The sequence below is a fragment of the Glycine soja genome, chromosome 12, assembly GCF_004193775.1.
Source record: "Glycine soja cultivar W05 chromosome 12, ASM419377v2, whole genome shotgun sequence".
In the NCBI taxonomy this organism is placed as follows: domain Eukaryota; kingdom Viridiplantae; phylum Streptophyta; class Magnoliopsida; order Fabales; family Fabaceae; genus Glycine; species Glycine soja.
Genome location: NC_041013.1, coordinates 298,955 through 315,163, shown reverse-complemented (window position 1 = coordinate 315,163; position 16,209 = coordinate 298,955). Strand labels below are relative to the sequence as shown.

Here is a 16,209-nt window from a genome sequence, read left to right as displayed (position 1 = left end):
GCGGAGCAGTTGCATATGGAGTGTTTAAATATTTGCAGAATGAAAAAATCACAGAGCAGAAATAATGTCACTAGTATAAAACACCTGATGACGCCCTACTTACAAGTGACAGTGACCGCAATCATACTCTGTACTCTGGCTTCAGTTTCATTCTGTTCCCCCTTGCTGTCGGAATGAAAGATGACAAAAAGGCTATGTGAACTCTGGAAAACCCTTTTAAGAACCATTTCTATTGGATTCCTAGTAACAACACGACATTGCATTATATGGCCAAGTAATAGAGATTTTTTAAATGGCTTGATTCCTTGTAATTAAATGTTTTTTTAGCTATGAAACTTACTTTCTACCTTGGTGATATTTGGATTTTAACATTTCTCAGGTACTACATCGTGCTTTAAATCAATTTTCCCCCTGGTTATTGGAATTTGTCTTTAAAAAGTTGTTTATTTTGGACCTTGGTATTTATAGTTATTATAGATACTGGACCTTGAACTTCTCTATCCAGTTCAACTGGACCTTTTGGCTTGGCCCTAAAAAAATGGGCCTTTTGTCAGACTGGTTATGCTAAAATAAAAGAGAAAGGCAGAGGGTTGCTGGTATGCTTGTGAACTTGGAGGCTTCCTTTTTCCATTATACACAAACACAAGATAAAATTATGATTAAGTACTGAGCCTCATCTTATCCTTTATGCACTAATAATTTCTTGCACATTATTTTGTCTTGCGATCAAGAATTCCAGTTCCTACTTTTGACTTTGTGCATGCATGTATTACTTTAATGATCTTTTAACTTCTGGTTTCTTAATAGAGTGATGCTATTCAGCACGAAAAGCCACTTGCACGAATAGCAGCAAAGTAACATTGAACGGACGGATTTTGTTTAAAACAAATACTAATGCAGTAATTCAGAAAATAAAAAATGGGATCTCATAGAATCAACGGTTCGTGTACTTTTTACGAAAATATTTTCATAACTTTCAGCATTTTCCTTCTTAATATGATGAATTAGTTGTCTTTACCGTCATTGATACTGCTTCCTTTGTTATGATTCTTATGAATCTATGTTGCCAACATGCCAGGGCAGTGACAAATGGCTTAGGCCTCAAATTCTTCTCACTCGTTGTTGCTCTCAATTGCTCGCTCTCCTTGTTTTTGGTAAAATTAGTTGCATTAAAGATGTACAATGCATAATAGTACTACGGTATATGATAGCGTTGGCTGATTTCAAAGATCAAAGTGAGTATTTACTCTGAGTTTTAAGTATCCGTAGGTACATGTGCAACAAAGTATAGCCATAGGAAGGATAATTGATAAACGACATATTGCCAGAACATTACACTCACATCCCATGCAAACCCTTTCGTGCGGCCGATAGGCAAAGGAAGATTCCTGTGGTCCTCATCATATACGTATCCCTCGTTTAGGATATGGATGATGTTGTTTGTATTCTAATTGCATCGTCTTTATGTTTTCGATATCCACATGTTATCATAAATACTACTCTGTAGATAATTCTTAAATAGTAGGGGGGAAAAAGGAACGGAGGGATAATTCATTTGTTTAGAAAATGGTTACTAGTTGAAAGAATATCATTTAGTTTTCTCGAATCAATCGAGCTTATTAAACTGTAAAAAGTGAATTATAAATGCATGAGTTTTATTTCTTAGGATTCACTTTGTCATTTTCTTATTTTGTTATCATTTGTTGGAAAATCTAAGTGATAAACACAAGTAGATTTATACCAATATGTCATGAAGAATACATAAGTGAATTCGATATCATATCTTAATTCAAAAATTTAAACACTCTAATTATGTATCTTTTCTTTACTTATACAATGTTCAACTTTTTAATTTTTATTAAATGTGAGACTTCATCTCACACTTATATTCTAATCATTTATTCTTCTCTTTCTTGTCAGAGTTATCATAAACTTTTCCTTTTTTTTAATTTATTATCATGATGATAATTTAATTAGAAGAATTGTTGAGATTCCTTATCGAAAAAAAAAATATTGAGAATATTATGTCGCACCATGAAATTAGTGCATGATTTCATTTTAAAAAATAACACATGATATTATGATATTATTAAATTAATTAATTAATCATTCGTACAGCAAGATGAATATTACTTCTAATTTAGAATAAACTATTTTTCCATTAATATCAAAAGGACAGGATTTTCCTAAGAAATTAACATTCTCGTTTTATAATAGTTAATAACGAATTTAGTTTATGTAGAGTTTTAAATGCAAAATTATAAGTGTTAGTTTAAAAATTAGCTGCTTCAATTTTCATAATTTCGTAATTTATTATAATTAATTTAACTATTAATTTTTAAATTAACAATTATCATTAAAGTATACTCTGCACTTTAAAATAATAAAATTTTATAAATATTAACTTATTAATTTTTTTAATTATGCTTGTTTTAGTAATTTAAAAGTAAAACAAAACTTCCTCAAAAAAGAAAAAAATAATAATTAATTTTTTGTGAACTCAATATCCTGGTAAAATGCCAAGAATCAATCTTACTTATATCTATTTAATGAGATGACATTTTCTAACAGATTACTTCTATATACTTAGATTTGTAAATCAAATTCCTAATCACTTAAGTTATGCTTTATGGCATTATATATGACCTAATAATCAGTTCAAGTGTTTCACATTCTTTTTAAAATTGTATTTTTATAAGAACTATTTATTAATAATAAAACAATTTAATTGAATTGGTAATAATTTATATAACATGCATGATACTAGTAATATATTTAATCATATGTTAATGATAATTATTGTTGTGCTTTAGAAAATAGTATAGAAAAATATCTAAAGTATTTATTAAAGAAAAAGAAATGCAATGCATTGGAATGGTTGGGTCGTTGATGTGAGGACCACTCAATCTTAAGCTGGTTTTAAAAACAAGTAGCTTAGATGACTGAAATGCCATAATTCATTAAATTTTGCGTGTATATTCATCCATCAAAGTCCTGTGAAGTTTCAGATGAACCAGTTCCTCCCATGCATCCCATATACTACACTAATTATTGCTCCTCTTCCTTCTCCTCCTCAACTCACGCCAAAATATTCGCAGTAACTCTCTCTTCATGTCTCTAACTTTAGGTGGGTGATACTAATTACAAACACAGTTTTGACAGGTCCCACATTCTTTTAACCCCACCGGTAATATGTACCATTTCATAATGAATACTACCGAATGAAATCAATATGTGAAAAGCTCCCCTTTACCGGTACTATGTGATTCAATATTAGGATTGACTAATTCACATACATTATTTATTTATATGCTTCTCCAAGGTTCTTTTATAAATCATTCGAAATTTCTTAGTCCTGTATTTTTGTTCATAAAATTGGTTCCAGAGTCTACCTTTCTTTCCCCAGAACCTATCAATATCATTTATTTGAATTAGATTTTGATCCATTTTTGGTGGAGTATTAATACTCCTACACTAGTAAAATTAAAGGGGGGAAAAACATACTACTTTGTTGGATTTCCAACATATGGTCAGTGTATTTATGCTGTAATAACTACTAGCTAGTGGGCTGTTGTCCCCATCAATGAAATTAAATGTGGCCCATAATGTTAAGCAGCTTCGTGGCTGGGACAACACGGAATTTAAATACTTTTATGTAGCCCCGAATTCAAGGACCTTGAAAAACCAAATTCTTGGCTAAGGATCAGGGAAGCAAACTCGGGAGCAAAAAACAAAGGCATGTCTGTCCCTGTCTTTTCAAAAATACTATTTAATTACGTTAATCACAACAAATTTTCATTTTAAAACATCTCTTCTTAATCTCTATCCTTTTAATCTTCACCGTCAAGTGTTCACTAACAACATTTGAAACAAATGTGACATAACTTATTCAATTCAATTAACTAACAACATGGTTATACTCTTATATACAAACTTAACATAAATTACTACTGCTATATATAAATCAAATGTTATATATATAATACTTCACACATCTTACAATTTACTCTTTGTAGAATAATTTTTCTTCTGTGTTATGTTATGGTGTTTTTGGCCTCTCGAAGTACAAAAACATCAAACAAATTTTTTAAAAATATAAGATATTACGATAAAATGTTATATGGATTGTAAAGTGGTCAATTAGTTTTAACCCCCAACTCCCATCCGACAAAAAAAATGCTGGAAGGAATTGATTCATTTTTAAAAGTGGATTGAGAAAACCAATCCATTTTACGGTAGGGAAGCAAGTTCATAATTAACTTAAAGTTTTGGAATAAATAAATAAATAGAAAATAAATATAATACTTCTTTAAAAAGATGGAAACAGAAATGAGAGTACAAATTAAGAAATAATGAGCTTTTAATCTAGGTTAATTAAAGTCTTTGAAATCCTAAAATTAGAAAATAAAAAATAAAAACAAACAATTCAATGGTAGTGAGTTAATAGGTTTTCACGTGTTAAGAATGACAGGTTAAGGAGATTGATAAACACGTTCAACCCATTTTATCATTCCAATAATTATTTGGAACTGTCAATTGGTTGCGTTACTAGTCCATGGCTTAGCAACTTTGAGGAATTTGTATGAGGTGTTTAATTAGCTAATGGCTTGTTACTTTGTGTTAGATTTAAGAGAATCTAGTACTTGATTTTAATGATAACCAATAAAGAATATGATAAATTTATTTAGATGAAGATTAATGACTGATATAAATGATTTGTTTGAAGTAAAAGCAATTTCATGCATCTAATTTGTTTTATCTATCAAAATATTTAAAATTTCAATTGTCACAAGTAATTGCCTGATAAGAAAACCTTAACATTTCAAGGTGTCATGAATTAAGTTTGATGGTGTAAATCTGAATTACTGTAAAAGTGAATAATAATAATAATAATAATAATAATAATAATAATTCATGAACCACAAATAACGTGACTCTAATAAAAGTAGAGATGACAAGCCAACTTTGTAGTAAAGTAAACAAATAAAAATACAAGAACAAAAATTTCTATCTACTAAAAAGACAAAAATACTAAAAGAAAATGTGGTGTGCCCTTTATAAAATATCCTGCTCAAATAGTAATGCAAATATTTAATACACAGCATTTAAAATCAATAAAGATGAATAAACTCACAATGACTAGGATAAGACTCACTTGAGATAAATAAGCTCACAAGGACTAGGATAATGCAACTCCTTATTATGTTTTCTTATTCTTTTACCGTTTGAGAAGAGAAAAAAAAGATAAGACTCACTTAAGAAAACTTTCTCCAAAAAAAAATCGAAGGAGAAAGAAAGTATTGTGTTTATTTTATTTCGATATTTTAATGTTAAATAAAAATATTATATAATATAAGAAAAGCAATAAATTTTTAATTAAAATTATAAAAAATATATATATTAAAATGATACAATGTACTCTTATTTTTATATACATCCTTTTCTTTTTTGACAGAAAAAGCAGACAAGGTTGAATAAAGCTCATTGCCTAGGCGTGTAATAATGAATAGTTGTAATAATAACAACAAAGTCACAGGGTAGAAAGTATGGACTATGTAGCCAGTTGCGTATTAATATGTATGAAAAACTTAAAGGTCAAAGACACAAAAATCAGGCGCCGCTAACACCACCTTTTCATCGCTGCCTTCAACAACATTAAGATTTAAGTGAAGAAAATAGAAAGTGGGCAATCTTAAATGTAAAAGAGATACATAATTAGTGTAACATACATAATTAATCGTTATGATTGTGATACTAAAGTCTCTCGTCCAATAAAAGTTAAGATAGCATCAAACTTGTAAGTATTTTACTTATAAACATCCTCGACAAACCCATAATTCTTTTTCTATACGACTCTAATGTTTAAAAAATAAATTTTACTTTGCCTCATCATCTTGGTTAAACACGAAGCACTCTAACGTAGGTTGATACCAGTGATTAAAAAAGACGAATTAATTCTGTATCTTCTTTATAAATGTGTGTTTGATTTTCCACAAAGCTATTTTGATTTGGACATGGTTACCTTCTCATTTACCATTACCTTGTTGAAATGAAATAATACTATATTTTTGGAGTATTAGAAATGTTAAGTGGCGAGGCGGATGATGCTGTGGAATTGGGCATTGTTGAATGTGTTGGATATGGAGGTATGGTGTTTATATATCTGGGTTTTTTAAGTATGAGTATGTGGTGGCATTGAGTTGCTAGAAAGGTATGTGGATTGAGGGAGGGACTTCACGGTTTTTTGTTTGTTTTCCTTTCTGGCATGTCACAACACAGAGTCTTCTTACACCTACTCTATAGTATCGTTCTCCGTGACTATGTGGTTTCAGTTTGGGGTCAAATGCCAGCCAAAGTGAAATCCGGAAATTGCGTTAATTGATGACCAATGGTCTCCTAATTTTCACACTTTTCGGTCAACCTCCATATTTAATGCAGTCCCTCGATCAACTCAAAAATAACCTAATAGGTTTCTTTCCATTTCCATTTTTTGTTTTATTTTAGAGAGAGAAAAATTATAAAGTAAAATAATTTAATAATAATTTATTATATATGAAAATTTTACTAATTTTTAAAATAATTTAAATTGAATAATAATATAAAACTATTTTACATTACCTTTACATAAAGGTCAAATTCTTTATTTTAATAGTACTTCCCAAGGACTCATATATAAATAAAAAATGATCTTAAATATAAATAAATTTAATTAATTTTATCATATTTAATGTTATCATTCTTAAATCATCCTTCATTTCATTTTAATTATATTTTCAATGAAATTTTTTATTTATATTAAGTTCCCATAAAAAATATTTTATAAATAACCTTATTTTTTATTTCAGATTAATAAAATTAAATTATTTGAATTAATTTTTTTAATTTGTGAAATTATTTATTTTTTCTTCCATTCCATGAGTTCAGAGCAACTATATTATTTGAGAAAGATAATTATACTAAAAGTGTAAAAAATTGATCGAATGGGAGCAAGTGCGATCCTTCACATGGAGTTGCTCACTGACCACGACAAAAATACCAATTTAGGGTTTTTTTTCAAACTATTTACCAAAAGGGTACTGTTTTCAAACTATTTATCGAGGGGATCTATTTTTATTTATATTGTGTCAAAGACAGGGTGCAATTCAACGGGGAGTTGACATGTGACATTGAGTTGTTGTGCCAAAAAACTTTGCGCAATGGGTTGCTACAGCTGTAGTGACACAACCACTTTTCGACAGGCTATGTTAGCGTGTGTAGTGTTGACTGCTTTCAGTAGCGTGTGACCAGCTGAAAAGGTATTATGACATGTCAGTTGGAGTAACCTTTTGCTCAAATGACCTAAGTACAACATATTGCGTCATTACTACCGGCGCAATACATATCTATATAAACCTTTGTTCCCCTTTCATCCAGACACACTTTCTGGTACATTTCCGCATCTCTCCAAATTTTTTTCTCTCTATATTACAGCTTTCTTGATATTTCTCCTGTGGGGTGAAAATCAGTAATATATTTATTAATTTTTTTATATTATTATTGTTAATGAAAATTATTTCTTCTGTAGGTTTTATTTCTTCCCACTAGATGAGGAGGATGATGAACTTGTCATATCAAATACACTACATATTACAAACATAATTAAATTTATTTAAAACTTTATTAATAACAAAAAATATCACAAACAATTTAAAATTTTCATTTACAATTTCACATATAATAATTAAGTTACATAACAACTTAAAAAAATCACAATATCATATATTACAAAAAATTGTAAAAAGCTAATATTCCAAATAAATTTTAAACCAAAATCATAATTATTTAAAAACATGTAAGTGTTATTTAATGTCATTAAATGTACTCATAAAATATTTTAAATATAAATATAATATCACATATTTTAATACATGTAAGTGTCATTAGTAATAACAAAAAATATGAAATAAAATTATTATGAGAGAGAACAAACTACAAGAGAGAGAGCAAGTTGGGATGGAAGGGAGCAACAAAATACTTACAGGGAAGAAGGAAGCTGCTGGAAGAGGGGGTGTTTGTTGCAAGTAAGGGAAGTGAGGGAATAACATGTATTTTCAATTTATAAGCGGGGGAAAGAGTAAGGAGTATTGTGCCAGGAGGGTTGGCACAACACCCTCACGTGCGTAATTGCGCCACTGTGCTTGTGTAGCACTTGGGCCCTACACCCTGTGCCTACCCTATGCCTATGCTGACCAAAAGTGGTTGTGCCATTGCAGCTGTAGCAACCCATTGCGCAAAGCTTTTAGCACAACAGCTCAATGTCACATGTCAGCTCCCCATTGAATTGCGTCCCTGCCTTTAGCGCAATGCAAATAAAAACAGACTTCATTGGTAAATAGTTTAAAAACAGTCCCCTTTTGGTAAATAGTTTGGAAAAGAAACCTAAATTGGTGCTTTTGCCCAATGACCACTCTGTCGCCACAACCTCACTCGCGTCACTCATCGTAAAAGGCAGGGTCGGACCTTTGCTAAAGCTTATCAAAGAAGGCAAAAAAAAGGTCAAGAAAACGTCGCCCAAACCATTGGGATTCTAGGCCGCAATCGAGAGTTTGGAACTCATGATCCCCCTTAGTTTTTGTTCTATCCAAGGGTAACGCAGCCATTTGTCAGAGCATCATGGAGTCTATGACAACAACGAGTCGTGATGAAGATGGATCTGTGATAGCGGCAAAACTATGTCAGTCGTTGGAGATGTCGTTGTATTGTGAAAGATGTAGGAAAGAAGAATCCGTGGAAGAAATGTTATGACAAAAAAATGATCATGATAACATTTTACACTTTCATAAATTTATGTATACCATACATAAATTATCATAGTAGACCAATCTTAACTTAACCTTTAAGATAAATAATATAAAAATTATAAAAGTTACTACTCAATCATATGTAATGACTTATGATAAAATAAGAATAGAAAATTGTTTGATACTTCAATACATAATTTATTTTTTCAAATTTAAACAAACATATTCTAATTTTTTTTTTAAGTTCATAATGAAACACGTAAAACTAACTCTACGTTTAATTTGACAAAGAAATTAGAAAAAATAAAATAAAATAGTTGATAAATGTCTAGGCCTTCTAAGTTTTCATTTTCAGAATATAAAAAAAAACGATGTACAGAGAAATGTATTTTTCTTTTTTGCATGTCCTTTTCTTTGTTGGTAATTTCTATTGTTATAAAAAAAAGCTTGTGAATTATAAAGGCAAGTCATTCCATCATAATTAAGGTGTGTGTAAACTTGAACCAATAATTTTTCATCGTTAACTTGAATGCAAAAACAGGCAAAGGAGCCATGTCACCAGAAAGTCCAATTTACTGGGTTCTAGGTAAAACTGAATGAAGTAAAACACAGTGGACATGCAGGTATGGCAAACTAGTGTTGTGTGTCGAGTAGAATCTACAACAACAAAATATCTCGTAGCTAGGTAAAAGGAAAAAGCTCAACAATTGCATCTCTGTGTTGCAAAATGCAAATGGAAATGTAAATTTTCTGATGTAAAAACGAGGAGCAGCCGGTTCTCTTTTCATTTTTTGGTTGGGTTTCTAAGGAGCAACCGGGTGCTTTTTTGTGTCTAGTACAGAACAAAACGTGCCCCACTTTTAAGAAAAAAAGATCCCCAAAAGCATTTTCAAGAGTGATTTTTCAAAAAAGAAAAAGGAGTCATCATAAGCCTCATCTCACAAATCCCCATAAAGCTATCTTAAAAAATTTGAGAAAGGGGCAGAGGGTAGGTCCTTAGGGTCCTGCCCACACCTCATCATTTGTTGGTTTTTGTGGTTTCTCAGGCACATCTATGTCAATGTATGTATGGTAGTATGATCGATGCTCAAAATCGAATAGACCCTTACGGAAGGAAATTGACCACTGAATACTCAATGTCAAATTCTATATGACTTTAAAAATTGAAATATAAATGATACAATAAAAAAGATAAATAATAAATATCAATAAAATATTTAAAATTATTAAATATTCACATTACACGCATCCTTACTCTTTCATAAACATCTGTGGAGCCACATATCACCGTTTATATTTGAGTAGCACTTTAGCACTATATTTCTATTAACTCCTCTTAGGATTTAAATATTTACCATGAACAGCGTATGCTCTATAGGAATTTATACACAATAAAGGCGGAAAGCATTTTTTGTTTGTTTTACATCACATGTAATCTTCACTTAAAATAATCCTATTAGTTATAATTGTTTAATTCACGCGTTTGATGGTATAGTAAGAAAGCATCTACTAAATGAATATAAATTTACAACTTAAAAAATGCTTATAAAAACTTATCACTAGTGCGTATTATAAGAAATTAAGAAAAAATGACTTGGTAATCTATATGTTGCTTGCGTATAGAGTATAGACAAAGGAAAATCAAAATCGACAGGTATATACACATACTATTTTATTAAGTACAAATTCACGTGTCTGCTACAGTTAATTTTCCTCTGAGGATGGTAGGTGTCTACTGTATAGAATTATTACATTGCATTTGTTGTATCAATACTGAAATAAAGGAAGAAAAAAAAAACTACATGAACATTTAAATTATTCACATTATTGAGCATTACATGTCTGATTCGATGATCTTTATCAAGCTTATATACGGGAGCCAATATTCAGATGAGTACTGAAAATATCAAATCAGATTTATCCTTTCATAAAGAACAACTCGAGTGATAAGCTTATATAGCTTCCATAACATGCTTAATGTGTCGACAATTAAATTTTTAGTTTCAAATGTATTTCAATGTGTGGAATCTTTCCTCAATTTAAGGATAAGCAGGAATATTTATGACATAAGTTCTAATAGGTAATAGCACTGTAGGATAAGTTATTGGCTTGTATTTTAGATGTCATTAGATTATGATTTTTCGAGAATTCTAGCTTCTCTATGGAATAATAATACATTTCAACTTATCTTTTTTTTTTTGGGGCGGCATGGCGAGAATCAGCATTTCAGCTTGAATATAATTTAATCAATGGCTGAATTTGGAAGTTCTCATGCGTGGGACCGATTAATGGAATTATTTGCTTGATTTAAGGATAGGTAGAAAAAAAATCAAACTGCCTACATATTTTTCCACGAGGATTGCCATTGCCATAATTCTTTGAAGTTAGAAATGATATTATGTGAACGTTTAAAAAAATTGTAATTTATTTTTTTAATAAATTTTATTATTAAGTTTATAACTTAAACTTATTAAATAAATGCTTAATTAAATCATTTATTTGAACAAATATCTATACTGCATTTAACTTGACGAAAAAAGTTGTTAATCTGTATCTGCAATTAATGACCAATTTAAACGGAAATGAATTAGCATACAGTCAAATAATACACCAATTTCAATAATTGATGCCTTTTTTTTTCCACCAAAGGATTAAGCAATGATGCTTAATTAAAGTAGCAAAGCATGATTGATGATTCCAATGTAAGTCCTCCACGACACTCGTTTTATTTTTAAAGATTCCAAAAGTGATTTTAATGATAATTTCCTCGAAGACAAGACAGCATTGGTGTCGCATTAAGGCTATATAACTCATTACTTAAAATATTTTAGACAAATCTTTTTTACTCATATATAAGAAAAATTATTTTTTTATTTTTTAAAAATTAATTAATATCATTTAATTCCACTAATTACATCTAAAAATAAATATTTTTTCTAAAATGTCATTTGTTGAAATTTGATATAAAAAAGTCACTAAAAATATAATCCCAATTAATTGAAGAATATTTTTGAATGATATCATTAAATAAGATGATTGTAGTTAAAATTTGTTTATATTTAATTCATTAAACTTGATTTTTGTCGTTTTTTTATCGATAGAAATTAAAGATAGTATTAGAATTTATAATAACTCACAAACACTACACACTGCTCAACGAGTTGAAATAGATCTCCTTGATCGTTTTTGTTTTTTTATAATTGAGTTTGGAGAAAGCTATTACTCAATGTATTAAAATTATTAGTTAATGAATTAAAAATATATAAAATAATAATAAATTTGTGTCATCATGTTTATTGTGTTTTTAGGTATTTCTTACAAAATAATATTAATAATTTTTTAATTAATATCCTAAAGATATTACTAAATATGTAAATTAAATAACATAAGTCACTTCAGTCTAACTAGTAATTTTGAATTCAAGATAATTATGTTAAATACTAGTCATATTTTTATTGTTTCTAATAATTTTATTTAATTTGAACAAATCTCCTATAAAAAAAATACACATGAGCTCTCCACAACAGAAAAATAATGTCCCAAGGACATTTATTAATATTATATATTTATCTAAGTGGTGCACATTTTTTATTTATTCAAAGGAAAGAGTAAACAAAAAAATTGTGAAAAGAACAGTCAGATCCTTATCTCAATAAATTTAGAATAACTAACCTACACGACTCAATCAACAAAATTCACCACTATTTACATGTTTCATTGCACAAATCATCTTTTTTTACACCACATTATACAATCATGTTAAATGAGTCTTTTTCATGGGCGAATATATATTTTGTAATAAAAAAACATGTTTGTGTAAGAAAAAGACTGATATATCAGTTAAATTTAACACAATTATATACGCGAACCAGTAGGTTAAAATTATTTTAATTTTAACTAATAATTTCATGTTTAAATCTAAGTATAAAATTGAATTAAATTCGGTATAAAAAAAGGAAAAAAGAAAAAGCTTTTACTATTGTTCATGATATTCTTGAACAGTACAGTATCACCTTTTTCTGGAAAATAAAACTATGTTTAAATGGAATACTTTTACAAATTCCAACACATTTTCAAATTTCAAAGAAGAAAGAAAAGTACTTTTAATCTCTAAGAATTGGGATTATAATATGAATTAGAAAGTAGAAGTAGTAGGAGATGAGGGTATATAGTTGCAATTGAGAGCCTACCCCTGGTAAGTGTAATAATTGCATTATTCGTATTTCAGTTATTTTGTTTTTTGTGTAAGAAGGGTCCTTGGTAGGTTTTGAAGGACAGGAGAATGGGCAAAAGAGTGGGACTGGGGTGCAACAGAAGTTAGTGTAGTGTCCGTCGCATTCAATCATAGCCATAGGAGTATCTAGCAATGCAATGCCTATTCTTTCTTTCCAGAAATGAAACAAATTTATATGCACACACCTAATCCTATTTAATTCCATCAATATTGTTAGCAACCCATCTTCATAAGAAACCTTACGCAACGCAATCTCTTCCCATATACGGTGACCGTGACACCAAAAAAGGCTTATAATAACTATGATATAACAATAACAATAAAATTACATTATTTGCATCAATGAACAAACTTAACTACCTTAACAAAATTACCAGACTCCCACAAAACCCACAAGAACAAAGCCCAAAGCAAAGGTTAAAAGAAGAGAAGAAGAAATATCTGGTCCTGACGAGATGATCAATGATCAAGCGCATTAGGTCCAGTACAGTAATTGAGAACGTGGCTCCACACCCACTGAACAAGGAACCTCCGTCTGATCCCATTCATGTTATACGTGGCGCCATCTCGAGCGTCCAAAACCTGACCGGTGTAGGATCCACCGCCGCCAGTGCCGTAAATCCCCTCACACAGATCGGCAATCTCGACGGGGAAAGAAGGGTCCTGACCCGCATACCAAGCATTGGCCAAAGGGTTTGTGGCCAGCTCAGCCATCTCGTGTCCAATCACACTAATCATGCCGTCGACCCCAACGTCGCCGTTCGGGGACTTAAACGGTTTCCGGTTAGGGATATACGCGGGCACCGCAAAGGGATAAGCACACTGACCGGGGCAGAACTTAGCGGAGTTACCCACCCAAGCGTACGGAAGAGTATACCCAACCAACGAGGGAAACGTGAAGTAGTGGAACCCACACACCGACGTGCAGAAATCCTGAACGTACACGTCATCGGCCGTGAGCAAGAGGTACAACCCACTCCTAGGGTTGATCGGCAACGGCCTCGTTTTGGCTGTGATGGCGCTCTTTATCACAGTCTGTATGGATAAGCGGGTCAGGGATTTCCCGTGGGAATAGAACCGGTCGTTCTTCTCCTCGCCGAGTCGAACCGATTTTGAAATGTTGGCCCCGGTTTGGTCCGTGTAGAGCTGTACGGTGCGCCACCACCCGGCCACGGAGGGGTGCGCCGAGTTCGCCGCGGATATTGAGTTTATGAACTCGCGGATGATCTTCTTCTGGTTCCGCTCCCACTTGCCGTACCAGATGGTGTGGACAGTGATGTTGGTCGTGAGGACCGGTCCCATGTGGTACCTCAGCTTCACGAACTCCGAGGACCCCTCGTATTTCTTGGAGTCCCCGAAGGCGTAATCGGTGGTGTTCATATTGTTTTTCTGGGGCCACGGCCGCCATGCCGAGACCGAGACCGGGCCCACCACCGTGAGGAGGAAGAAAAGGAAGGAGAGAAGAGCCGTACACGGAGGCGATGGGGCGGAGAGGGCCTGGCACATTTTGTGAGTGGATGAGGGAGAAGTAGCTGGGGTTAGCGAGCCGAGAGCTCCCAAGTACAAAACGTCATGTTTCAGTGGGTGAAGCTTCTTTATACACCCCCAACAAAATAAACTTTTTATTTAAAGAAAAAACAACAGTGAAATGTGAAATGTGAATGTGATTAACTTGAGCGGCGAAATTACCAAGGTTAGTATTAATTTAAAAATGTGATAATTTGGAGAAAAGAGGAAAAATAGTTTGGTTTGTATTTTTGGTGACATTGATTTGCGGATAATGGAGGACAGTGAGATTCTTAAAGTGAAGGAGGAGGGGTGTGGGGCCCAAGGAAGTGGTTGTCCTCATCTGATCCTTTGCGCGGGAAAATGAAGGGAATGGGGACCGCAAATGAAACAAGTGTGGTCCGAACCCACCTATTGCCCGTTGCCCTGTTCATCAACTTAACCCACCCCTTCTTATGCCCATCAGACCAAAACCAGGTCATGTTACCCTCCGACGCAACGCTGTTGGAGGGGAATGTCAGTTCTGTACCCTTCACATCAGCTTCTGCTACTTTCTTTACATGATCTGTTCCAAATATTGGACGCCTTCCAACATTAACTGAATACCTGCAGCCTTTAAGCACACCTTCTAGCCGATGCTTTGTCTCTTGCTCTGTTTTTAATGCCCGCGACCATAGCCCTAGAATCAGTTAGTATGGTGAGGGTTGATAAATCTGCAAATAGGATTCGTTTTCAAGCTTGTTAGGGATGAAACGATAACCTGAATTGCTGTCCCAGAAGAAAAAAAAAAAGGATCCAATTTGTGTCGTTACTTAATATATTTTATTTGTTAGATGTGAATAATAGCAATGTTTTGCTTTGAGTGGGAAATTTCAGAATTCAGAGTTTTATCAATGAAGTAGATAAGAAGCACCTTATATCCAAATACTCCTTCAACATAGACAAACCCAAACTAAATAGTGGACAATAGCAAAAAAAATACTCCTTCAGCGTAGACCTCTAATGGTTCAGTCACACTTGATATGCTTTGACAATCTTGAGGAAGACAAATGAATTGAGTTCAGATCTAACTTTGAATTTGATTGTGATGATAATCGCTTAACAGGGGTGACAGATTGTGCATTATAAGGATCCAATTCAGCAGTTGCAAAGAAGCATTGCTGAGAAGTTTTGAGAAAAAATATATTCAGTGTAGAGATATTTAACAGATTTATAAAATTAAAAATAATACTCAAAATTAATTTTTATGATTAGGATTCTGCTTACGCTACCATCCATATAATAATTTTTTCGGACAGATAAGCATGATATTTCTTTCCTAGCCTTTGAAATCACCTAGACATATCAAGTATAATCATAAAGATTAAATTATTAAAACATAAAAATTACCTCAGAAAAAAACACACGTACATCTTAACTAATTAAAGATAAGGCTTTACCTCAGCTGCAAGAAGTTTTTTCAAGATTGAATTTATAACATCTTCATCCTAAGATATCTGAGATACAGAAAAACGGGTGTTACTTGGTATAGCCTTAAACCTGAAAGCCAACTTCTTACCCAACATCCTGTCTATAGCATTAGGATAATCTTTGGGATCAAACTTGCCTGCCTATCAAATAACAAAAATTGAAAATAAAATTATTTTACATTCAAAAACCCATAAAAAATTAAACAATTGTAAATTGTGG

The 16,209-nt window shown here is 31.9% G+C and overlaps 1 protein-coding gene across 1 annotated transcript; it reads right to left on the bottom strand.

Annotated features, from left to right (window-relative positions):
• Positions 1 to 13,270: 13,270 nt before the first annotated feature.
• On the bottom strand, positions 13,271 to 14,619 carry LOC114380449 (protein EXORDIUM-like 3). Its single transcript, XM_028339516.1, has one exon. It carries the CDS (start codon positions 14,518 to 14,520, stop codon positions 13,474 to 13,476), a length of 1,047 nt encoding a protein of 348 aa, XP_028195317.1. The 5' UTR covers positions 14,521 to 14,619; the 3' UTR covers positions 13,271 to 13,473.
• Positions 14,620 to 16,209: the final 1,590 nt, after the last annotated feature.